Source organism: Babjeviella inositovora (assembly GCF_001661335.1).
Source record: "Babjeviella inositovora NRRL Y-12698 unplaced genomic scaffold BABINscaffold_10, whole genome shotgun sequence".
Taxonomy (NCBI): Eukaryota; Fungi; Ascomycota; class Pichiomycetes; order Serinales; genus Babjeviella; species Babjeviella inositovora.
In genome coordinates this window covers 531,339-554,561 of record NW_017566847.1, presented here as the reverse complement: position 1 = coordinate 554,561, position 23,223 = coordinate 531,339, and the positions used below count along the sequence as shown (strand labels likewise).

General features: G+C 49.7%; 11 protein-coding genes and 1 non-coding gene across 12 annotated transcripts; 8 read left to right on the top strand and 4 right to left on the bottom strand.

Moving 5' to 3' along the window:
* Positions 1-123: 123 nt before the first annotated feature.
* On the top strand, positions 124-1,334 carry BABINDRAFT_162799 (uncharacterized protein). Its single transcript, XM_019129547.1, has one exon. The coding sequence runs from the start codon at positions 328-330 to the stop codon at positions 1,225-1,227; it is 900 nt and encodes a 299-aa protein (XP_018983924.1). The 5' UTR covers positions 124-327; the 3' UTR covers positions 1,228-1,334.
* A 185-nt stretch (positions 1,335-1,519) lies between these two features.
* Positions 1,520-1,592, top strand: BABINDRAFT_t285. Its single transcript has one exon. It is a non-coding gene; the product is annotated as a tRNA-Lys (tRNA).
* Positions 1,593-2,997: 1,405 nt separating this feature from the next.
* Positions 2,998-4,337, top strand: BABINDRAFT_162798 (uncharacterized protein). The gene has a single exon (XM_019129546.1). The coding sequence runs from the start codon at positions 3,124-3,126 to the stop codon at positions 4,273-4,275; it is 1,152 nt and encodes a 383-aa protein (XP_018983923.1). The 5' UTR covers positions 2,998-3,123; the 3' UTR covers positions 4,276-4,337.
* A 485-nt stretch (positions 4,338-4,822) lies between these two features.
* Positions 4,823-7,377, bottom strand: BABINDRAFT_86894 (putative metalloendopeptidase). Its single transcript, XM_019132845.1, has one exon. The coding sequence runs from the start codon at positions 7,057-7,059 to the stop codon at positions 4,885-4,887; it is 2,175 nt and encodes a 724-aa protein (XP_018983922.1). The 5' UTR covers positions 7,060-7,377; the 3' UTR covers positions 4,823-4,884.
* Positions 7,378-8,076: 699 nt separating this feature from the next.
* BABINDRAFT_39578 (uncharacterized protein) lies at positions 8,077-9,867 on the top strand (the record flags this gene model as incomplete). Its single annotated transcript, XM_019131935.1, has 2 exons — positions 8,077-8,799; positions 8,881-9,867. 2 exons carry the CDS (start codon positions 8,077-8,079, stop codon positions 9,865-9,867), a joined length of 1,710 nt encoding a protein of 569 aa, XP_018983921.1.
* A 524-nt stretch (positions 9,868-10,391) lies between these two features.
* On the bottom strand, positions 10,392-11,358 carry PRE9 (proteasome core particle subunit alpha 3; the record flags this gene model as incomplete). The annotated part of the gene is made up of 2 exons (XM_019132950.1): positions 10,392-11,099; positions 11,299-11,358. The coding sequence occupies 2 exons, from the start codon at positions 11,356-11,358 to the stop codon at positions 10,392-10,394; spliced, it is 768 nt and encodes a 255-aa protein (XP_018983920.1).
* Positions 11,359-11,596: 238 nt separating this feature from the next.
* On the top strand, positions 11,597-13,573 carry BABINDRAFT_177327 (uncharacterized protein). The gene has a single exon (XM_019131033.1). It carries the CDS (start codon positions 11,819-11,821, stop codon positions 13,211-13,213), a length of 1,395 nt encoding a protein of 464 aa, XP_018983919.1. The 5' UTR covers positions 11,597-11,818; the 3' UTR covers positions 13,214-13,573.
* Positions 13,267-13,604, bottom strand: BABINDRAFT_86890 (uncharacterized protein). Its single transcript, XM_019132844.1, has one exon. The coding sequence runs from the start codon at positions 13,501-13,503 to the stop codon at positions 13,321-13,323; it is 183 nt and encodes a 60-aa protein (XP_018983918.1). The 5' UTR covers positions 13,504-13,604; the 3' UTR covers positions 13,267-13,320.
* A 1,011-nt stretch (positions 13,605-14,615) lies between these two features.
* SKN2 (Skn2p) lies at positions 14,616-16,952 on the top strand. Its single transcript, XM_019129545.1, has one exon. The coding sequence runs from the start codon at positions 14,732-14,734 to the stop codon at positions 16,655-16,657; it is 1,926 nt and encodes a 641-aa protein (XP_018983917.1). The 5' UTR covers positions 14,616-14,731; the 3' UTR covers positions 16,658-16,952.
* Positions 16,953-17,346: 394 nt separating this feature from the next.
* BABINDRAFT_162792 (uncharacterized protein) lies at positions 17,347-18,217 on the bottom strand. Its single transcript, XM_019129544.1, has one exon. It carries the CDS (start codon positions 17,954-17,956, stop codon positions 17,678-17,680), a length of 279 nt encoding a protein of 92 aa, XP_018983916.1. The 5' UTR covers positions 17,957-18,217; the 3' UTR covers positions 17,347-17,677.
* Positions 18,218-18,276: 59 nt separating this feature from the next.
* BABINDRAFT_162791 (uncharacterized protein) lies at positions 18,277-21,146 on the top strand. The gene has a single exon (XM_019129543.1). It carries the CDS (start codon positions 18,738-18,740, stop codon positions 20,718-20,720), a length of 1,983 nt encoding a protein of 660 aa, XP_018983915.1. The 5' UTR covers positions 18,277-18,737; the 3' UTR covers positions 20,721-21,146.
* On the top strand, positions 21,138-21,973 carry BABINDRAFT_162790 (uncharacterized protein). The gene has a single exon (XM_019129542.1). It carries the CDS (start codon positions 21,503-21,505, stop codon positions 21,746-21,748), a length of 246 nt encoding a protein of 81 aa, XP_018983914.1. The 5' UTR covers positions 21,138-21,502; the 3' UTR covers positions 21,749-21,973.
* The last annotated feature ends 1,250 nt before the right edge of the window (positions 21,974-23,223 follow it).

The window sequence follows — 23,223 nt, the reverse complement described above, 5'->3', positions numbered from 1 at the left end:
TGCCATGTCGTGCGCCGCATGCCTCCCTGAGCCATCTCGCGTCATTCTCGTCTCCAGGCACACTGCACGAGAAGGTTCTTTTTTGCTTCCACAGGTAAATTCCGATTCCCCGCTGTGAACCATACCACCAATACATGCAGGTTTGGATGACAAATTAGCTTCACTTCTAAGCATGGTTTAGACATAGCTATTCGGAATCAGGATTACCCATTTGACCCGTGACCAGTTCTGAAAATGTATAAATACAGCGCTACCCCGTCGATGAAGGATTTTTATTAACTACCCTTTATTCAAAAAACAAAAACAAAACAACTCAAACAATTCTCAATGTCTCAATCTTACAAGCCAATCGTCGCCATTCTCGGTTCTAACGGGAGTGTGGGAACTCCTATCCTCGAGGCTCTCACCTCCCCTCAGTTCAGCTCCAGATACCAGTTGCCAATCAGAGTCATCACCCGCTCCAAGAAAGGCAAGCAGGACTCGGCCTCAATCAAATACTACGAAGCAAGCCTCGATGATATCTCCTCGTTCAAGGAAGCCTTGGATGGCACCAGTGTGTTCATCTCTTTGGTGGGCCATGGCGCCAACGAAGAGGCGGTCTTGTCAGTCATCAAGGCGTCTCCTTCCTTGAAGGTTTACATTCCGTCTCAGTTCGGTACCGACCTTGCCAAGACTGATTACTTTCCGGTGTTTGAAAGCGTTGCCGCCCATTCTGCGGCTGCGCGTGAGCAGAACCCGGGGTTGAAGGTGGTTGATATTGTCACTTCACTTTTTATCGCTCCAGGCAGCTGGTTGTATGAGATCGTTGGCCACGTCGGTGTCGACCAAGAGTCCAAGACCGCCACCGTCAGAGGTGACCCAGCTTTGAAATTCAGCGTTACTACCCTCTCAGATATTGCCAACACCGTTGCCGTGGTGGTGTCCACGCCCCCAGCGTCTTTAAAGAACACAGTTAGAGTCTACTCCGATAGCGTCACGCAGGAAGATGTCATTAGCAAGTGGGAGGAGTCTCACGGCGTTAAGTTAGAGAGAAAGCATCAGTCAGCGGAGGAGACGTTGGCTGAGGCTAAGACTAGATTGGCCGGTGGTTTTAAGGAGGCGGACTTCGGATTCTACTTGCAAACGATCATCGCCCAGGGTGAAGGTAAGGGTTTGGCGTTCCACGCGGATAATGACAGAGAGTGGGTCAACCCTGGCGAGTCTTTATGGACGTGGGGAAAGTTTTAGGCGAGATGAGGCAAATAGAGCCGAGCCTGAGTTTTCTGCTAATGGAGGTTTAATTCTCTAAATAATCGTCAATTACATACGTGTCTTACATTAATATTGATACTTATATACTACTATATCTGGTGCTTGTAACGGTATTTTAGCCGCATTGATGGCAAGTTATTGGGTAACATAGGCGATGAGGATGGGGATCCCTGCATAATACACCGTTTAGCCTGCCGGTTATCAAAAGGCTAGCTAGGAATATATTTTCTATTCTGGGAACTACTCTCATTTACTGAGTAGCGAACTGTCCTTATTAGCTCAGTTGGTAGAGCGTTCGGCTTTTAACCGAAACGTCCAGGGTTCGAGCCCCTGATGAGGAGTTCCACACTCTTTTTGATATTGCGTGCGTCCCAGGTGACGCGCTTGCGCATTTTTAGATCAAAATGTCGCCATCGATGACGCGAATAACCTTAATAGCACAAGTGGGTTCACTCAAATATTATCGCCAAGTAAGTTTAGAACAAACTTGGGCAAAGAATTTTATGGCAGACCGTTTCATGGTTGCCGATCTCACCGGCTTGAAGCCCGTAGGGAAAGAAACAAATATTCGAATTGCTTATATTTATCAAGGCACCTTCTGGGACTACCACTTCAAAGCTGGTATATGGAAACGGATATTAGCCACATTTCCCCCCGTGCCATGCCCTATACATGTCTGTCAATAAAATTACATAGATCGATCATGTAAACATTTTAATAAATCCCCCACCGACGAGAGGCTTATCCTTTCTAAAACCACCATAATACACTGGTGGTTCGTCTAAACACCTAGCCGGAGGTCACCATATTGTCGCTACATACTACCATAGCTCAGTTGATTTGCGCAGGTTCGCGCAGAATTTAAACCTAAACTAGTCGCCCGAGGTTTGGACCTAAGCCATTTCGCAGTTTTCCGCGAAATAATCCGACGGGGGGACCAAAACACCAAATAAGTTTAGCAGGGTAGTTAAAATGGCTCTGAAATATCAGAGTGAGACATCCATTGCAGCAATATGATTGATAGTTTTCATGGCACGGAGATAAGGGTAACATAGATTAATCACCACAGCCACAGCTCCTGGCCAGAACCTTCTTTTTAGTTAGCCGTTTACACATGCCGCTGGGAAACTATCTGGCGGAAAAGGTACATTTAAGTAAACCATGTGAATGGAGAAACGTTTCCCGACAATAAACCCAAGGAAAATAAGTGCCGTGTGCCCCCAGTCCACGCCGGTGGCATAGGAGTACCGTACTGTGACGTAGGTTTAGATCGGGAATTCAACCCTAAAATTGTGTTAGTGTCTGAACTGATAAGCCAGGGTAATTTAGCTGAATTTGTAAGCTGGAGACGCGCGACACACCACCATTGTAAGCACGATGCGGATTCTCCTGGGCTGTGCTCGAACTGGCTCGTTCGCTTTAAGGGAAACTTGCAGGTCCTATGTTTCAGGATGTTGCTCCCCAAAAAAGTCTAGGAACATAATCAGGAAGGCGCAACACCACGTGTACCCGATTCAACTTTATCCTTCTAGCAGGTCCTCCACGTTGCCGACCTCCAGGCAACGGCCAAGGCTACTAATCGGCCAAGTCCACGTCCCCAAAAGAAACGTGAAAGTAAAACTTGCGCGTTGCTACCGGATTGAGGGCGAGAAAAAAGCAATACCTCCTGTATGTACGGGACCCGTCAATTACATAAGCCCGAGATTTCCACTTTAGTCTTGTTCGCCATACCTGTTTGCCGTCCAAGTAGCCGAATTCTATATATATTGCGTACCTCCGGCAGAACCCAGGCAAAATCCGCCCAAACCGGATTCTAGAAGCATTCATATTAAAAACTGCCCTCATTATCTCTTTACACAACTTCGCCACGTCATGAATTCGAGCCCCGAACTGCTCCAAAACGCATTGAGCACCGTCTCAACCGTCCTATACACCCAGAATTTGGCCGTGAACCACTTGGTGAACCAGTTCAGCACCTCTGCGTTTGCGCGTGCCAACATGCAGAAATCGCTCGAGATTATGAACACATCGCTCCATTCCAGGGGTAAAATCGTCATTACCGGAATCGGGAAGTCGCACAAAATTGCATCAAAGGTGGTGGCCACCATGAACTCGCTCAGCCTTCACGCAGCCTTGCTCCATCCATCTGAGGCGCTCCACGGAGACTTGGGGGTCATCCGTGCTGACCACGGAGACTGTCTTGTTCTCATTACCGCCAGTGGCAACACTCCGGAATTGCTCCAGTTGTTGCCTCATGTCCCGGTCTCGGTCCCCGTGATTTTATTAAGTAATAAAAAGTTGTCAAAGTTGTCACAGCACCCGCAGGTGCAGTCCATGTTGTACGCGGAGTTGCCAAAGGAGTTCAGCGAAGAGACCATCTACGGCCTTGCGGCGCCTACGATATCCACCACGTTGTGCCTTTTGCTTGCGGATGCCGCGTGCATGGCCTTGGTCGACTTGCACATCAACAGATTGAGCGACAGACAGCGGTTGTTTGGGGAAAGACACCCGGGCGGGGCCATTGGCGCTGCCTACACCCACACACAAGTCATGTCATCCCTAAATTCATCCACACAGTCCAGCACGGTCGGTCTTAGTTTCGGCAGTTTTATCCTGGGCAACTCCCTCACCAGTATGGACGAAAACACAGAAGCTCCTGAGGTTTTGAAGAATGCGTTTAACTGGCCAGAACAGGCTTCGATTCCGTCTTCCGACGAAGAGTACGAGCTTGAGGTGTCGTCACAGAAGAAGTTGGCAGAAGGGGTTGACCTTAAGCTCAAGTCGAACAAGAACAGAGTAAAGACGTTGCAAGAGCCTATGGACTTTGCCAGCCCGATGGAGATCTTCTCGACCATTGCCATGTATGATACGGTTGTGGTGATCCAGAACGGGCAGCGGCGGGGCATTGCGACCCAGGCCATTCAGCACATCACCAGGGCCGTCTTCGAGGATGATGGATTTGAAAACCAGACGTTGTGGAAGCTTGTTTCGGAACATGTGGATGCTGCAATGACAGCATGTTAAGGGTTTTTTTTTTTTTTTTGGATGTTTTTAGCCCCCCTGTAAATTTAATTAACTGATACGCCAAATATGTCTGTAATGTGTGTGAATTGGCTACCGCTAATCGGGTATGTCACTGAGAGGCTTAATGATGTAGCCCTGAGTTCTCGGAGGTTGATTCGTGAAATCCCTATTTGTAGATATCGAGGGCTTGCAGGAAAAACTGTCGTTACGGGATAATATGTTTGAACAAACCGGTGGGTGAATCGTGTATTGCCTAGTTTCAAACTTTGCGGTCAATTATGGATATACAATACATTTATATTCTATTATACATGCATATTTTGATAAACCAAGCAAACAGCCCCAGAAACAGCCCCAGGCTGCTGAGTTATTTGAACAAACGGTGTCGAAATGGCCAGCCACAGACGATCACTGCAATTCCCAATGGCGGGCTTGTACAAATCCAATACTGTAGGCGCCATATCGATACTATATTGTTAATATAACACCTTTCAGGTTTCTTTTAGGTTAGTCTAATTTGACGGCAAGAGAAAAGGGGTCAGAAAATATCATACAGGGTGGACATACACGACAGTTTCCGAGTTTGGCCTAGCCCATAATCCATGTTTGTTAGCCATAGACAATCCCAATCCCATACACCCACCTGTCCATAAACCCGTACCACCCCTGAATAGAAAGCCCCGGTGGCGCCTCTAATGTGGTAACATGTCCACCGCCGCCTCCGAGATTGGCTGATCTTCTCCCACTGGTCGTCTCTAACACCACCGCATCGACCCAGCCACCGTTGCGGAAATGGAACCTGGAAAAGCGCTCGCCGGGGTTCAACATGAAGTCGGTGTAGTCCTTTGTTTCCTTTCCAAAGAGCACCGAGTCACTGTGGACTGGCACCTGTGGACTCTGGCTCTCGAGCTTTACATCCTTTAACTTCTGAGTGACCTTACCCAAAAACCCTTGCTTCTCCCCATAGTTCCTCGGTGGGAGAGCCGGCGGAGCCCCTGCCCCTACAAAGAAGCGAATCCCGTCAAGAGCTCTTCCATGATACACCCTCGCTCCAATAACCAGGTTCATATCCACCTGGGCCACCACCTCGTGCTCCAACAGGCGTCCCAAGAGCGTAGATTTGTAGCCCACCACGCCGCCGCCCAAACGGACGGTGCTATCCTCGTGACAGTACTTCTCAAAGTCATCGATGTTGAAGTCGCCGCAGCCAGACAACACCCGCACATGCATCTTCTTGTTTCTGAAGCGTTCCGGAATTCGGCGTTGTAACTCCTCGTAGTTGAGCAAAAGGTCGTACTGCTGGCCCGGTCCACCAACGGTTTTCGGCAAGTACTCGATCCACGCGCGCGCCAAGCCATCCACATCCATTTCCACGAGATAGATTCCGCTAGTGGACTTGACGATGCACCCTTGTGACACGTGGAACCCTAGAGGCTGGCCCTGGACGCCCGTATAGATCTGATCCACGGGCTTTGCACCGTTCCCCAACGTCTTGGTACGTTTCTGGAAGCTCGGATCGTACGCGTCAGTCGGCAACCCCAAGCTCCCGTGGTGGAGATAGCGGATCAAGTCCAAGCGGTGCCAGTGGCACTCGTTAGGCCACTTTCCGTCTCTCCCAATGAGGCTCTCTCCGGCCTTTGTCCGCTCGCAGTACGTCTCGCGCGTGCAAAACGACCGCTGGAGGAAGATGTAGTCACGCAACATGACACCGGACTCCTGGTGTGGCGAACCGAGCGAATGGCCGATCTCGTGCATGAACGCGCCCATAGACAACGTAAATGTCTCCCAGGAGGTGCCGCACTGGTTACAATCGTTTGCAACCTCGGTAATGGAGAGGCGCGTGTCGTCCTGGAACGCGGGGATGATATCCTCGACGAAGGATGGCCACAGGTGCAAGCCCTGGGAGCCAAAGATTGCGAGACTGATGCGGTCATCGCCACCGCCGAGCGCCGCGTGCGCGAGGATCAATTGCAACTGCGTGTCCCACGTCGCGTCGAGGTACATCACCGCGGCCTGGGCCGTGCGGTGGCCTTCCTCGAAGGGCCCCCCGTAGTGCTTCAACTCGTCAAGCGCGTGGCTGAAGAGCCCGCCGGTGTTGCTGCCCTTCGGGTTCTGCTGCGCCATGTTGGGGTCGCGCAACTCCGCAAGTGTCTTGCGCGATGTGATCACGTGCACCTTGATGTCCATATGCGCGCGCCCCTCGCCGTTCTTGTCAAAGTCCTGCTTGGACAACGAGCTACACGTCCACTCCTCCGCAAATGCAAACGTGCGGTTACCAAACCCGTTCGCGCGCATCTCCTCGAGCGTGTAGGTCTGCATCAAGCGGCACCCGAGCCTCAACTTGCGGACCGCAAGATCGAACCCGTTGCCCTCTTTGGCTTTCTTGTAGCCTGGCGTATCAAACACCAAGGGCGAATCCTTGGCGACAATCATGCACACGTGGATCGGCTTGTTCTGCACGACTGGCACGTAGTGGATTTTCAATGGCGCGAACGTGTTGCTCTCGCGGTGCACAACCACCGATGCGGTCGCGCGGTACGTCTCATCCGTACGTATCTCGCCATCCACGAGCTGGAAGTACACCGTGTTCTCACCCCCTTCCAAGTGCACGAGCGCGCGGAAGCAGCCGTTGTCCACTGAGAAGTATTGTGCCGGGAACTTGTTCTGGTCGAGTCCGTGGTGAATCACCCGGATCAACCCAGACGTGGTGCATGTTCCTTTGACGAGTACGAGCGGGCACGAAACCGTCTCGTTCTGCTGGTAGTTGGTGATATTAATTGACATGGGCCTTAACTGAGTCAACTGACTTAGAGGAATGTGAATTGAGCCGGAGTAGTCATAAAGGAAGAGACGGGGGAAGGCCAGGCGTTTTATACTGGACAGCGGCTAAGGTTGCTCGGAATGCGTGCAGGATATCACATGAGCGGGCAGTGCTGAGGCGTGTAGATACTTTGGTGGCTTAAGCAGTAGCCAAATGGTTCCTTGCAAGGGGGGGTATCAATGGTAATTTGATCATGATTCTCGTTAGACGGAGATTGTGACGCTCTGGTTGGGAACGCGAGGGACCGGCTCATGCTACTGATGGATACGGTAAGCGTAGCTACAGCCTATAAGTGATGCTAAGATAAAACTAGACAAGGGCTGGTCGAAAAGCGGTACCATAAGCTGTGAGGGTCTATGGATTGGTACCGGAATAACTCGCCGAGACTGAATTGTTTTATACGCAGCCCTTTCATTTTTAGCTAAGAACCCTGCCTGACCTAGACAGGATCACGTGCATCTTGGCAGGACATCTACACAGCAACGACCTGCCATCACATTCTTGCTCTATCACAAGTACTACACTCTCATGCGCTATATCACAAGTACTGCACTTTATTTTTTTTTTCAGCTTCACCAATTCATTCCTGATCCCGTAGCATGTCCAACAGTATCATTGTGGACAACATTCGGCGCAATGTGGCCTCCCTAGATGCCCATTGTAACGGTCTCCTTGTGCAGATCAGCCAGCTCGCGGCGCAGGACTGCCCGAACGCGGCCCACATTGTGGACCCAATCCTCAACTCTCGCCTCGATGCGATCGAATCCACCTTCCACCGTGTCTACGAGCTCTGCGACGGCTTGCGAAACGAAAGGAACTACGCTGATGCCGCTACGACGACGAGTACTCTCAGTAAGCCGGCCCAGAGCAGCTACTTCAACTCCGCGGGGATCAAGTTTTCTGCGCTTTTGGAGGCGTTGGAGGCCCTTAGTGATGGCACGCTCAGCGAACAAATCCGTGCTCACTCAGAGTACCATGTAATGCCAACCGCCTTGAGGCAAGAGGTGGACTTGGTGTGCCTGTTGGAACAGCCGATCGTGGCGTACGTGTATCTCCTTTTGTACTTGAAGGCGTCGGATTTTCTTCTCCGCTCCACAATGCCGTTATCGGATGACCTTAACTACTATGACTCGATCCTCAGCTCGCGCATGTCTCTCGGGGTTTACTTTGTCCAGCACCTTCCGCAAAATGCGTTCCGTCTTTTGCGCACGATCTATGCAGACTTCTATCGAAACCTCGGAGTGCTCTCCTTTTCCAGCCCCGAGCTCGGCGCCTATCCGCCACCTGCATGGCTTCCTGAGATCTACCACCGCCCGTTCGCACAGCTCGCTCACTGGGCCCAGACGTTGGCAAGATCCGTTTCAGAGCACGTACGCAAGGTCAACCCGGCATACTCATTGCTCTGGATGAACAAGAGCTTTCACACGTTTGGCGGAACTGGTCCAAGACTCCAACGGCCACTCAACTATGTGCGGTTCGTGTTGGGCTTGCCATTTATCGCGATCACGAAACAAGCGGGTGAGAAAAGGGGGGCCTTGCTCCGCTTGCAGGAGACTAATGTGAGGAAGCTTGGGGCATTGATCAGTGAGTTGCCGAACTTTGGGAGTATTGACCTCAGGGAGTGGGGGGTGGAAAGCCAGATAGAGGGGGAATTCCAGGAACGCGTTCGGAATCTGGCGGCTACCCTGGCTCTCCCTCTTTTGGTCACCCGCTTCGAATATATCCTCACCTTTGACGACTTGACCAATCTCACTGATGTCCGCGTTTCCCGTGAAGACCGGCAGGTGTGCGCCAAACTCTCGACCCTTATCCGTGAGACCATCCCCGCGGCTAAACGACACACAGCCGTGGTCACAAAACATACCCAGCAGCCAGGGTTCCTCACACGCTTCTGGCCGCTTCTTGCGGCGTGCCTCCTCTACGGGCCATCCACCACCTCGAACCTCATTAGCAACCATGACGCTATTGCAGAGTGGCTCAGGCTCAACGTGGTGGAGACGGCGATCGGGTTCTGGCGAAACTGGATCCTCCAACCTCTCAACAACATCTTGGGAACCATCCGCCACGATGAGAACTCCCGAATCGCGATCGCGTCCCAGAGCTCGCTTGAATCAGACTTGGATTCGCTCCAGCGCATGGTCATCGATTACGTTGTAGACCAGAACCCGACCGTGGGCGAGCTGGAAGTGGCCGAGCTCCAACGGTTGGTGCAGCAGGGTGACTTGACGCCGTTCATGAAAGACTACGAGACTCAGTTGAAGACCCCCATCAAGGGCTTGCTCCAGGGCAAGCTTGTACGCTCGTTGCTCATCCAGGTCCAGAAGACAAAGGTCGACGGGGGCATGGTGATTGGTGGTATCGACAAATTGTTAAAGTCGCAGGAATTGGTGTTTGGGATCGTGGCCGCTTCGCCTGCTGGGTTTTTCTTGCTCTGGTTGTTGAACCACGTGAACTCATACTTGAAGAGGGGTGTGGTTTCGCTCAATGCGACGCCCCACAAGTTGCTCGTGAGCTACACCTTGAACAATATCCAGCGTTTGCTTAGTCTTTCGCAGGTGGAAGGCGACGTTTCCAGTCGGTACTACATCGAGGGGAGGTTTTTGATCGACATTATCGCGTTACGGAAGAGCGGGCTGAAGTTGGTGCCAAAGTTCCGCAAGAACGAATGGATGCGTGACTTGAACGACTTGAACAATCCAGAGTTGGGGGTTTCCGTTAGATTGATCACCGTCCAGCGGATCTGGAATGTCTACGGGTGTTATCTCAAGTAGGGAACCGGCGTGTATATAAATGAAGTTTTAAAATGATTTGCGTAAATCAAAGCGTTCGAAGTTTGACACTTCTGGATGGAGAAACCCCTTCGATGGTTGTATCCTAGAGTGTGTGCGATTTTGAGATAAAAAGTAATATTAGTCATCGACCACAGCCGAAACTCTGGGATCCTACGTGGCAGAGCTAGTAATCATTGCATCGCTATATCGCATATCCACTATTGAAGAAGTGGTTTGTGCATTTCCTTCTACAAAAGCGGTGTGTAGTATATCTTGCTCTCCCTCAAAACCGGAGAGATTACTCGTAGAAACATAAAGGTTAAAGGTTCACCTCCATATGCTACTTTTACCCAAGAATCATCAAATCGTAGGATATCAATGAAAGGGCTATCCATGATTTAATCTCAGCTTTGCCATGGAGTAAACCTCTGTGTCTTTCGGACTCGGCCCTTAGCGCTCACCATACCCCTATCTGTCCTCCACTTAGTCCTAAATTTACTTAACCATTTTTCATTTAATTATATCTACTGTTCCTTCTCAGCCTCCTTCTCAGCCTCCTCCAAGACTCCGCTGTCCTTGATCAACTGGTCGATCTCAGCCGGCTTCCAGATCTTGTGGATGACCTTGCCGGTGGTTTTAGACTTTGTCAAGGTGGCAAACTCCACCTTTTCACTGTTCAACAACGACGCGTCCATGGTCTTGCTCAATATTTTCAACGCCAACTTGGACGCCTCGCTGATTTTCATGTCGCTCTTGTAGTCGTTTTTCAACAATGTCTGTGCGCTGGAGGTGTTGGCGCCGATGCTGGTCGCCTTCCAGCCGCTGTAATTGCCCGATGGGTTGGACGTGAACAACTGGAACTCGTATCTGTCGTCGTACCCTGCGTAGATGAACGACACACCGAACGGTCTTAACCCACCGTGCTGGGTGTACCCCTGTTTGACGTCACACACGCGGCGGATCAACTGCTCGCACGGGATGTCTTCATTGTATGTCTTAAGGTACTGCTGCGCCGTGTATCTCGCGTGGTTGATCAAAATCCCCGCATCAGCGTTCATACCGGCAACCGCACACACCATGTTGTCGTTGAGGAGGTACATTTTTTCCGCAGACGTGTCTTGCTCTAACAACTTGGACGTGACCTTTTTTTCCGCCGCCAAGACAACACCGTCTTCCGCAAGGATCCCAATCGCGGTCCCCGCGTGTGAAATGGCCTCCAACGCATATTCAACCTAAGGTGTTAGTAGGTGCAAACGCTCAGAGATGAAAAGGGACAGTCAGAGAAAACTACAGAAGGGTAGATTGGGATACCACAATCCACCAAGCCAATGAAGTCTGTATGGAGTGCCACTTGGAACCAGAGCTGTATTCCATCACCGGTAAACTCTCTATGTCCCAACCCCCCAGCCACTGACGGCTAACCGTACATACTTGGTAAAGTCTCCCTTCTGGAGAGAAAATGGTGGTACGACTATCGTATCTTCTGGACATTGTGAATTGTTGGTATATATGGGCTCAGCGTGGAGTGATGGGAGCAGTGGCGTTTATCAGGGGGACAATCCTAAGTGTTAACTGGCCGATGTATTTTCGAAGGCAAAGGGGCGAAAAGGGCGTGTGAATACCAGCATGATAGGGCCCGCCATGGTTAATTTGACAGCCTGTCGAAAGGTATCGGTCATGTTTTTGACGGCTAATTTAAAACTTTCTAACAGCTTGTAAGGTTTGTTATAAAACTAGGAAGCGTCCAAAGGGTTTGCCAGGACAGCCTTAATCCAAGAGTTCCTAGTCCTACCAGACCAAAGGGCAGAAGGGCGTGCCATTACCAGCATGAGAATTCCCTTATAAGCGTTTGGGACGTCACGACAGAGCAAACATCGTTTGTGAACTGCTCAAAGCTTATAGTTCTGCCTCAATCCAACCGTATTCAACCCAAAAAGTTATATAATAGACCATGAACCAGGGAAAGGTGCCGAAAATACACCCGGGGCAGCCTCAATTCCGGTATCCTATTCCCGAGACTGCATGGTCGGTGGTGATCACCACAACTGGTCACCACTTTTATCACAATTCTGCCGAGGGCCGATCGGTGTGGAAAATCGAAGACGACACGTTAAGACTGCTGCTTTACGATAAGATCAACAGGGATGAATTGTTGTTATTAATTGCCAGGGCCAGAGGATTGAACGTGGAGGCGTTTGTGCAACCGACAGACAAGAGTGCAGAAGAGAGTGAGGTGGTTTTCCAGATCCAAAGAACCGGCATTGAGAATGAGCCAGAGACTTTGGAACGCATGGAAGAAGCGGCAGCGCCTGTAGGAGCGCCAAAACTTTTAACCAGCACGTTGCTCAGTGGTTATGCATCCTCAAGCGAGGATGATGCACCGGAAGACGTACCAGAGGTCGCACCGGATGATTCACCGGAAGAGGCTGCTACGGAGGAATCAGAATCGTCTGACAAAGACATCTATAACGGCGATTTGGACCTTGGACTTTCAGACGGCGAGGAGCTAGCAGTTAAGGACACCGCACAGTCTAGAGAAATGATAGCACAATTTAAACAGCTCTTTGATCGATACCAACTAAACCCGTTCAACGGTTGGGACACCGAGTGTGAGAGCTTGGCCTCGGAGCCGCTTTTCTTTGAGATAAGCGATGACAAAGTAAGACTGAAAATCTTCAACGAATGGTGTAAAGAGAAAAATCTCAAAGCACAAACGCGAGACAAATCAGATCAGGAAGAATTGCACGACCGTTCCATTGCCTCGTTACTCCTACAAGCCAGTCCCTCGACCAACCCAAAGTATGTGTATCTACGGTTTTTAGAGAGTACCATGATTACGGACCTGAAAAAGCTTTCCAAGAGATATAAGCTATTCCTGAAGTTCAAGTTCTACATCGATTTCAAGCGCAAGTACAGGACAGACGAGGCGTTCAAGGCAACCAGTTTATCCGACAAGGAGAAGGAGAAGTGCTTCCGCGAGTACATCGGACTTTTTAACAAGACATTGAGACTGTTGGATGATGAAACACTTGGGGAGACCTTTTCACAGAACGCCAACGCATTGTTGCTAACCACCGTATCCCACCTGAAGGTGCTAAACGTGCAATTGCACCATTTGACTCCCCCTGGCGAGGAGTTGTCTGCATTCCTAGATGAATTCAAAACGTACTTGGCGGAGAATTCAGCGGTCTTGTCAACGGAGGAATACTACAAATTGCTCAGCTTACTAGTGCGAGAGCTTATGGTACCGGATTCGTTTTTGGAAGACGTGAATTTGTTCCTTGTGGATGACATTCGTGCCCGTCTAGCCACCATTTTCGAGTACTGTTACTCCAAATTAACATAAGCATGTACATTACGGCGCTGCTATCTCGGAACGTTTAATGCTCCGGGCCGAACGTTGCAATCACTTGTAAGCTATATTTAGAGAATACCAGGGTACGGCTGAGATTATTACATCACACCGCGTTTTCCTGAGCGGAGAAGGAAAAATGTCAACATGTTGGCTACCGAACCTTTAAAAAGTGACGCGTTTTTAAGACCGGAAGGCTTTCGCAGAGCCAATGGGGCGGTGCTGGAGAGCGGCATGCCACCGGAAAGAGCGTGGCCGTGCAGAGATGAAGGAAGGGGCACCATTCATGCGCTAAGATCCGAGCACCTGGGTAAAGTGTAGCCGCGCCATTTAACCGATTATTTACATATAGTCCTAACCATCTTGTACTTTGTAAACAAGGGGTAAAATCGAATTTGCTGTCTGTTGACAGTTCGACCAAAAATTACCCGGAAACGCGTCTCAAGCGCGTGACGAGGGCCTAGACCGCAGCGCGCCTTAGAATCACGTTTCGGGGATCCAAGTGGAGGCGCACAGTTGCTAGGGCAATGGATCACCTACTACTTCAAACACCGCGGCCAAAGTGCCTCATTCGGCGCCAAGGTCAGCTAGCACACGGGCTGTTTTGAGACCGTTGCCCCAATAACCCTAAACACAAAAGATCGGATATCTGGGAACACCTTCTTGGCCACATTTGTGCGGCTTGACGCGATGTGTTTGCTCAGAGCAGTATGCACCTCAGAAGGCTGTGTAGCTTTTGTTTATCCGATCCACGGTGTACGGCGTAAGCCCAGATGGACTGCTGCAAGGATTTCCACGTCGTGGTTCTATCCCTGTTTAAACTATTCGCCTATGATCCGTAAATGCTGGGCACTGGTGTCTTTGCCGAGACTCGTTATATCCGTAATGACCGGTGTGTAGTCACGTTCAGTGTCTGTCATCTAGCCTTACCATATACCATTAGAGTTGATTGAAACGGTGGGCTATACACCATTGACCGACAAAAATGCCTATGCTTACCCACTAGCATTGTTCAATAAGTGTCTCCTGGAGAAGGCTATCTGTTGTTGTCTATATTTAGAGCTACTGGTAAACCTAAAACGCTGTTTCTTTCTTTTTGACGCACACATTTCTTTTTTTCTTCTGCGGAACCGCCAAAATTTTCGCGTCCGTGACGACGTTTCGAGAAAAATAGCAGATCGTGCATAGAGATCAGGAAGCTTAATAGAAATATAGAGTTGGACCGGGCGTGGTATTTAGCATTGCGAAAGGCTCGGATCAACCTTTGAGTAGAGTTTTTTTTTTTCAACACCTAACATCAAAGTTAAAGCGCAAACACAGTGATAGGTGAGAATAGAAGCCGGAAATAGTTAAAGCGCAAAAGGGATTAGCAGATCATTCGGAACCCCGATTACCACATCCAACCTTCACACGTAGCACCATTCGCTCCTCCTACTCACCTTCCTAGCCTTTTGAAGAAGAAAAAAAACCACTCTTTAGCCAGGTCTTTCTTAACATCCTTTATTTTTAGTCATGGCCAGAAACTTGACACACCAGCAGGATCCATTTTCTCCCGAACCCCTCAACCCGTTTGAGGGCAGCGACGAGGACACCTCTGCGTCCTACTCGGACGAATCGCCAAACTACGAAAGCAGAGACTCACGGACCAACCTTCTAGAGCGTGACGGGCCTGAAATCCAGAACAACAATATACTCTCGCCTCCTGGGTTTGACCGCTACCCGACGGTTGCACTTCTCTCAGCTGGGCCATCCTCGTCGTCGCTCGCCTCGAGCTACCTCCACCCGAATAAAAAGTACAGCTACGCGAACTACTCGTCGGGTCAAGGTAGCCGCTTGGGCTCGAGCAACGTCTCGACCGATTCCCGCTCCGACTCCACCCACTTCCAAGAAGATGTGGATTTCCTGCCATTCGGGGGGTTTCCGGCTTCTCTGTTCCCTTTGCACATCGATGAGAAGGAGGACGATGATTACTTGCATAACCCCGACCCAATTGCGGATGCGGAGTACGAAAATAACCGGTTCAAGTACGACATGAAGCATTTGGACCGTCGGTCCGGAATGGGCCTCGCGGGGATTATCCTCTTGGCCTTGGGGATGTTGACGGTGTTTGTGGTGTATCCGATCTTGACCTACTCGGGCGTGACAAGCCCAGGGCATGTGACACCTTACGAAGTGCTCACCCTGTATGAATATCCAACTTTGTCTGCCGTCAGGACCAGCCTTGTGGACCCAGACACTCCTGCGGAGTACAAGACGAGAACGTCGCGCGAGGGAGAAGAATGGCAATTGGTGTTTTCAGATGAATTCAATGCTGAGGGACGTACCTTCTACGAGGGCGACGACCAGTTTTGGTATGCTCCAGATTTCAATTACGCCGCGACCAAGGATTTGGAATGGTATGACCCAGACGCCGTCACCACCGCCAACGGGACGGTACAGCTCCGCATGGATGCATTCAAAAACCACGACTTGTACTACCGCTCCGGGATGCTCCATTCGTGGAACAAGATGTGCTTTACGCAGGGGATCATGGAGGTTTCGATCAGATTGCCGAACTTTGGTAACGTCACGGGATTATGGCCCGGTGCGTGGTCCATGGGGAACCTCGGGCGTCCGGGGTACATGGCAACCACCGAAGGGGTCTGGCCATACACCTACGAAGCCTGCGACGCGGGTATCACCGCCAACCAATCGTCTCCGGACGGGATTTCCTACTTGCCAGGGCAGAAATTGAACTCTTGCACGTGCAAGGGCAGCGACCACCCGAACAGGGGCGTGGGCAGAGGGGCCCCGGAGATTGATATCATCGAAGGGGAGGTGGACACTACTTTGGGTGTCGGTGTGGCGTCGCAGTCGATGCAGATCGCCCCGATGGATATCTGGTACATTCCAGATTATAACTTTGTCGAGGTGCGCAATGCTTCCGTTACGTGCATGAACTCCTACTGTGGTGGGCCGTTCCAGCAGGCGGTGTCGGCTGTATCCACCTTGAATACCTCGTGGTATGAGATGGGTGACACCGAGCACAACTTCCAGAACTATGCGTACGAGTACTTGAATGACAACAACGATGGGTACGTGACGTGGTACGTGGGGGACGACGAGACGTTCACCGTCAAGGCGTACGCGTTGGCGCCAAACGGAAACGTCGACTGGCGCCGAATCTCCAAGGAGCCAATGTCGATGATCTTGAACTTGGGTATTTCCAACAACTGGGCATATATCGATTGGGCCGCCATTGACTTTCCCGTGACGATGGAGATTGACTACGTCAGAATCTACCAGCCAGCCGGGAACATCTCCTTGACCTGTGACCCAGAGGACTATCCGACGTACGACTACATCCAGGACCATCTCAATGCGTACGAAGATTACAATATCACCTCGTGGGAGGACGCCGGGTATTCGTTCCCGAAGAATAGGCTCACCGGGTGCTAAACCAGGATTGAAAAAGAGGCTTTTCACTGCATTATGGGTATACATAAATCCTATAGTTTTGCATTTATTTTATGTAGGCGTGGCGATATAGACACCCTTAGATTTAACGGTCAAGAAATTATACTTATTTTCCATCCGAATAGGCTATGAAGTCATATCCGTTATAATGCTTTTACCAAACCTTTGATTTACTGCCATTTTCACCTCTTCATAGCCCTTGTACACAAACCTAGAGGACGGACAGAATAGATTTTCGGGTTAATTTTCTCAACCTGTAATTAGAATGAATAGTTAAGGTGAATGACTAGCTGGAACTAGCTGTCTTGTCTGCGTACATAGTTATTTATTTGCGTCGTGGAGACGTGCGGTAGGGCTTCTTTGGCTATAGTTCTCGGCTCACCAAGTGAAAGTCCCGTCAAAACCTAGAGCATATACGTATTTTTATTTCAATATTTGAACACCTTAGCACCCCGATCAAATAGGCGGCGGTGGGTCTGAACCGGCAAGCATTATAGAAGGAGACAATCGGACCCTTATCTGAAATAGCCTCGTGTACCGCGGCTAAAAGCCGTTAAGTGAAAGACCAGTCTCTTTAAACAGTTATAGCCCTGAAATTCCAAGGTTCATGATTGACACCCGCAGGTGTCATCCTGGCTAAGCCTACCGATGTAATACTAAAGTGGTGTGAGGTGAGTGGTGTGACATTTTCGGGCCCGTGCATAGGTCTGCGCCACACGCCAATTTCTAAACCATACCCGAACGTTCCGAGAAATCCCCTGGTTCACTACATGCTATCTTATGCGTATATCCAACGGCGCAAAACGTTTAAAACTATGCAGCGTCGAACACTTGAGCTGATTTGTGCAAGGACAGTAAAAAATCAGCCCCAGGAGGTGAGGCCGCCGGCAAGGTCACCGGCAAGGCCCGCGGATTTAGCCACGCCTGGCCCAAAATCTAATTCGTACAATCTCCAAATGGCCCTGTTAACTTCCCAGATTACATAAGCCTGACAACGAGGTTCTAGAATTCGTAGATTTTTGTATCAGAACACACCACCCTCGCTAGTTCGTGTTCCTTTCTTGTATCTGGACTGTGCTTCAAGCTATCTTTGCACCAGCCACACCAGGTTCTGCGGATCAATCGTGACTCTGCTGCTGTCACCCTGGCGCCCCAGGCATACACGGGGGACACGTTAGTGACAGGGCTGCAATTTGACACTGAACCTCCTTGTTTTAGTCCCAAAATGGAAAAAATAACATACTCAGCGGCCAAGCTTACACTCCAATAAATACAGCCCATTCCGGATACCTAGATCCTAGACGGTTGAATATAGCCCTCTGATCTTCACGTTACCCCCCCACCGTATACTCCGGCATCGTGCATACTCTGAAAAATGGGTCCGTGAGGTCCGGGAGTAATCTGAGATGTAGCAATGCACGCACGCATGTCCTAGCCACCGATGGCTCTATTTCCTGCGTATGCCGCCAGAGGCCTCACCCGATACGCTGCACCTAGCCAGGGTACGCGTCGTTTCCTGCACCTGAAATCTCTTTCTCTGTCTAGGTCACTCTCTTACCAAAGGGTGACAAATATTTACAAATACTATGATTGAACAGAGAGGCAGCGCAACCTTTATCGCCTTTTTATTCCTAACGGACTGACCAACACCCAAAACCACACCGTGCCGTCCGACCCCTAGCGGAATTCGTAAATGAATTGAGTTCACTTACCAACTTAATTAGACGCTGAACCTTAACTGCTACAGTTTCTCAGACCAGCGATATAACCCTCTTATCAAAAAGTGCCCCTTTTCCACTCAGCGTCTATTTTGCATTCGCACCCTTATGTCTTTTGTTCCCAACCGCCCAGTTACCACTTTATTCTTGTGATACCTACAGGCGTACACTACCGATACACACAAGGAGTAGATCGGCACTGTCAGAACAATTTGTACCTTTCAGAATTCCGCCAATTTACACCCTTCGGAATCTCTGGCTAACCCACACCTTTTTCAACCCTCACCACAAGCCATCCTCCCAAACCCCACACCAGCAGAACAGACTAACAATACCCGCCCACGATGTTTGAAGCTCCCACTCGAAGACCAGAGAAGCTTTTTGACGCACCCCCTTCCCCTAAAACTGGCCTAACCGGCACTGCTTTGGGATACGCCGGTACTGGGTCCGAGATAGACCTGGACGAAAACTCTACCCACACACTTCTGAGTCCCGTGAGCTCCAATCCGGTGCTGCCGGTAAGATTGTCCACGACTTCGTCTGTGTTGTACCACGAGGCGTCACCCTCTACAGGCTCCAAGGCGTACCCGATGTCGCTTTCGTTTCTCCACAAACCAAGACGCTCCGGGAGTCAGACCAAGGAAACATTGTATACGCAGGAAAACGCAAGCTCGCACTTGGACTCTGAGCCCCGCATCCCCTCGGTTTCCTCCTCTTCGTCTTCGTCGTCGTCCTTATATTCGTCTATGGCAGCGGCTGCTGCATTAGAAGCCTCCATGAGCGATAACGACGAAGACGAGGACAACAGGCGGCGGCCATACGGCTTGGTGCGTAAAAAGTCGGGCGAGTTGGTAAAACCGTCTCTCCGAGCCAGACCCCTTTCTCTACCTGCCACCCCTACATACAAGCAGGTACATTTCGGAACAGCACCAGACGTGCGGTACTTCAATAAGAAGGACAGGCCCTTGGCTGTGTCTGCTTCCAACTCCCCGGACTTAATCGGAGCGGACGGTTCGAGGAGAAGTCTAAGACTGCTGAGAAAAGCCTTCAACGACATCGACGACGACTCGGACTACGAGTATGATGACAGGAGTGAGTCGGACCTTGATTCGGATATCGACCTAGCGAGTGAAGCTAGCTCCTCCGACACGCTCACGCCCGTGAAAAAACTGCAGGGACCCAACTCCACTCGATGGGAGATCGAGCTCTCCAACTTTCCCGCAGTGAATGTGGATGCTAAGCTTGCTGACTCAGGCATGTTTGTGTTCCTTGAGCGCATTTTCATCAGTGCGGATAAAACGTATCTCACGGGCCATGTTGCAGTGCGCAACCTTGCCTACCATAAATGGGTTAATGCTCGATACACCTCCGATGACTGGCGGACGGTAATAGAGGTCTCGGCTGAGTTTGTTCCGGATATTCCACGGGCCATGCGTAAAGCGGGGTTCGAGCGGTTTGTATTTAAGTTGCCCCTTGTGACCCTCTTCAACAACAAGAAAAAGAAAAAGGCGGGCGAAGCCCCTATCCGCCACACTTCCGAGGGAATCATTGATGCTGAAAGTATCAATTTCCAGGCGTTCCAGATGTGTATTCGATACAACACTGATAGCAGGGAGTTTTGGGATAACAACCACGCCAACAACTATGCCATTAAACTCCACCAAATCAAGAAAAGAGGCGCTAATGAGGAGACGCCGAGAAGCAAGGCGGACCAGGGCGTCTCGTTGTTTAACAACAACAACTCCACCATCCACAAATCGCACTATTCCGCCTCTTTCTTACAGAGGAGGTGTTCCGATTCGGACCTTGGAAAAAGGCTATACTCGTCCAGAGATCTTACCAAGAGAGTTGTACCGGATGACGTCAAAACTTTGTCTCAGAGGCAGAGCGATAGGTTTTTCCTTGAGGGTGCATTTGCCAAGTCTCCCGATACCCCAGATGCCTTGAACGACACCAAACTTCTCAAAACACCAAACTTTGACGACTTGGCCTATGATTCGGAAAACCACCACCCCCTTTTGATGAGCCACATCGGTACTAGCAAGACGTACACCCCGGATAATTCCGACATGTTGGGTCTCTCATTGTCCACCAACTCACACCCTATTCCGATGGGAGCTAGATCTCTAAACGAGGAGGTCAGCGACAATTCTTCTAATTACATAGCATCCGTCGGACCCAAAAGCCTGCCACCCTTCGGTACTCCCGATACATACTCGTCGGTGTTGAAACTGCCATTGGATTCAAAGTCATACAAGGAATTACTTGAAAACTATTGTTTCTTCAACGGACCGAGTACCGTGTCGACGTTTTTGCAAGAAAAATAGAGAATTGAAGCGTTTGATAGATGTACCCATTCATTAGCTGAGCTTGTAAATAGTATACCCAATGTAGCTATCAACCTGCGGAATTTTCACGGTAGCCATCAGCACGGCGCCCCGTGGGGACATCAGGTCTGACAAGTACACTGAGGTGAACCTTCTCGTAGGGTTGGATTTATGTCAAGTCAAGGCGGTATGAATTTATGGGGTGATAATTGGAAGAAGCCCGAAAGTACGTATTTGATGGCATACCGTAAAACTCATGGTACAAGCTGCTCTTTCCGTTTAGAGACTAATGGCACGAGTTTGCGTGCAAAGTTTGTTTCAACTTCTTCGGCTCCACCTGAATGTAACTGTACCCATGTGTCTAATCTGAATAGTATCAAGATGATCCATCGATGAAAGATGAAAAAAAAAATAGTCCTCCTTTTCAAATATAAACACGCTGCCGGCTTCGAACCTCCCGTTTTTTCCATAACATTCTTTTTAGCTTGTCCCTGGGGATATGCTGGAGTCAAGCCACGCCAAACTGTTTGGGAATGAACTTTCAGAATATTTTTATAGTAAGCGGAGTTTTCCTTCTGTAAAGAAATAGTAGACAGAGAACCACCATTTTAAATTTAATACTCCTCCTGTTTTGTAAAATCCAAAGACGGAGGTGGCTTGGCTGGAACACTTTTAAACCTCCGACTCTGGCCGGTAAGCTTGGATATCATTGTGCACAAATCCGATACGTCACAAGCCAGGTGTATGACCCCACCACTCCACTACGGAATGTTTTGGAAGCTATGTTGAAAGTTACCTACGAGGACAAGATTCATCTGGGGCACTGGACTGGAGTCTTGCCGATAATTGAGAGCCTGGCTTGCAAGCTACCAGCCGGCAGACCCAAATGTGTCACCTCAAGCACGGATCACACGGATGGTACGGCGTATCAGACCGGATTAGCTCGCACCTTTAAATTCATGTGCCTGCCAATTCTGCTTTCTATCTTGCATCTTTCCGGGTCTGGTCTGAGAAAGCAAACAACATAGCCTAACAATTCCTTGATCATAGAATAAATTTCTTACCGCTCTTAAGGGATACTTTCGGAAAGCCCGTGTCTGCGGCGGAGCAATGCTGGAAATATAGTCAATTTACCAAGACTTAGAGCCGGAGAATCATTGATGCTATACCTATCTACAATTATAAACCTTCATGCTAACGTGTACCATATTGATGCCTAGATCAGACCCCATCCTCCCTGTTTCGTCTTTGACTTTTCCAAATTCCGCTAGGAAATCCCAAACTATACTCAACTCTGAGCAATAGACATAGCAAGCATATATGGTGTCCCGCAGCATGCATCTAATTAGTGAAAAATTCCCCCTTGAGCAAGCCGAACCTAGAGGTGCGTTTGTGTGACCCCTAACATAGAAAAGGGCTTACTCTGCCGAAGACGCTCATGCACTGTGGGGTGCGTCAACCGTGCCGGAACAATAAGGCAGGATACCCCGGAAAGCAATCTCATATATGTCTCTCCGTCTGGGAACGGCAACACTGCGCGGTTATTTGATACTTTGTTTCGGCCGATAATATAAATTAGACGGTTGCAATTTTCGGTTACTGGGGCAGCATGCACTATCCGGAATATGACCGCACAGCCTATCAATCCAATATCTTATGCGTTGCGTGACTCGGAATGATGGGGTCTTGGACACGGATCTATGGATATCATAGGCGGATCTGGGCTTATCATGGGGGATAATTGACCAATAATAAACCACTTCATTACCTACTCCGGACCAGATCTTTGTAAACCGGGTCGAGATCCAATTATGACGCAGTCTGTGTTAGTCTGTAAACCTCGTCATTGAGCGTTCCTTCAGGCTTTCGTGCATGAATTTAGTTCAATGGTGGAGATTTTCCGAATCTTCACCTGCAACAACTATAGCAACCCTGTCTAGCCTCGGAGCATGATTTGTGCGAAACTATAGATGCGAAAAATTGGCACATTCAATGAGAGAGGGGTACAATAAACCTCCCGGCTGTACGGCACTTACGGAATTGCCAAATAAAGGCCTTGGCTTATTAGAGCTATATAAAGTCACATAGTCCGTCATATATCCTCTTTTATAATTTACCTAAGATATCCCAAAACTTCTCACTCCCTGTTGAAGATACAAATGGTGCCTGTTTCAAGTTTCATCGCCTTGCTAGCGATTGCAGCCAGCTCTGCGAATGCTGTAGTAATCAGCAACTCTACCAGTGGCTTCAACTCTGCCGGTGGCTTCAACTCTACCAGTGGCTTCTTCAACTCTACCACATCTTTTTCCAACTCTTCAACCTACGTCAATTCTTCTGGTGAATGCACTGCGTGGGTGCCTACGTATTCAACGTCTAGTTTCGCTTACGAAACTAACACCACAACCCAATATGCCACACCCGTCCCCACCGACTCTATTGTCACCACCACTTTCGCTCAACCGTATTCTAAGGTGGCCCATTTGGTAGGAAATCTCTCGACCAC

Coding starts and splice junctions, on each gene's coding strand:
- BABINDRAFT_86894 (XM_019132845.1), bottom strand. CDS start 7,059: ATGTCAATTAATATCACCAACTACCAGCAGAACGAGACGGTTTCGTGC.
- BABINDRAFT_162799 (XM_019129547.1), top strand. CDS start 328: ATGTCTCAATCTTACAAGCCAATCGTCGCCATTCTCGGTTCTAACGGG.
- BABINDRAFT_162790 (XM_019129542.1), top strand. CDS start 21,503: ATGTTGAAAGTTACCTACGAGGACAAGATTCATCTGGGGCACTGGACT.
- BABINDRAFT_86890 (XM_019132844.1), bottom strand. CDS start 13,503: ATGGTGCCCCTTCCTTCATCTCTGCACGGCCACGCTCTTTCCGGTGGC.
- BABINDRAFT_177327 (XM_019131033.1), top strand. CDS start 11,819: ATGAACCAGGGAAAGGTGCCGAAAATACACCCGGGGCAGCCTCAATTC.
- BABINDRAFT_162798 (XM_019129546.1), top strand. CDS start 3,124: ATGAATTCGAGCCCCGAACTGCTCCAAAACGCATTGAGCACCGTCTCA.
- BABINDRAFT_162792 (XM_019129544.1), bottom strand. CDS start 17,956: ATGGGCTGTATTTATTGGAGTGTAAGCTTGGCCGCTGAGTATGTTATT.
- SKN2 (XM_019129545.1), top strand. CDS start 14,732: ATGGCCAGAAACTTGACACACCAGCAGGATCCATTTTCTCCCGAACCC.
- BABINDRAFT_162791 (XM_019129543.1), top strand. CDS start 18,738: ATGTTTGAAGCTCCCACTCGAAGACCAGAGAAGCTTTTTGACGCACCC.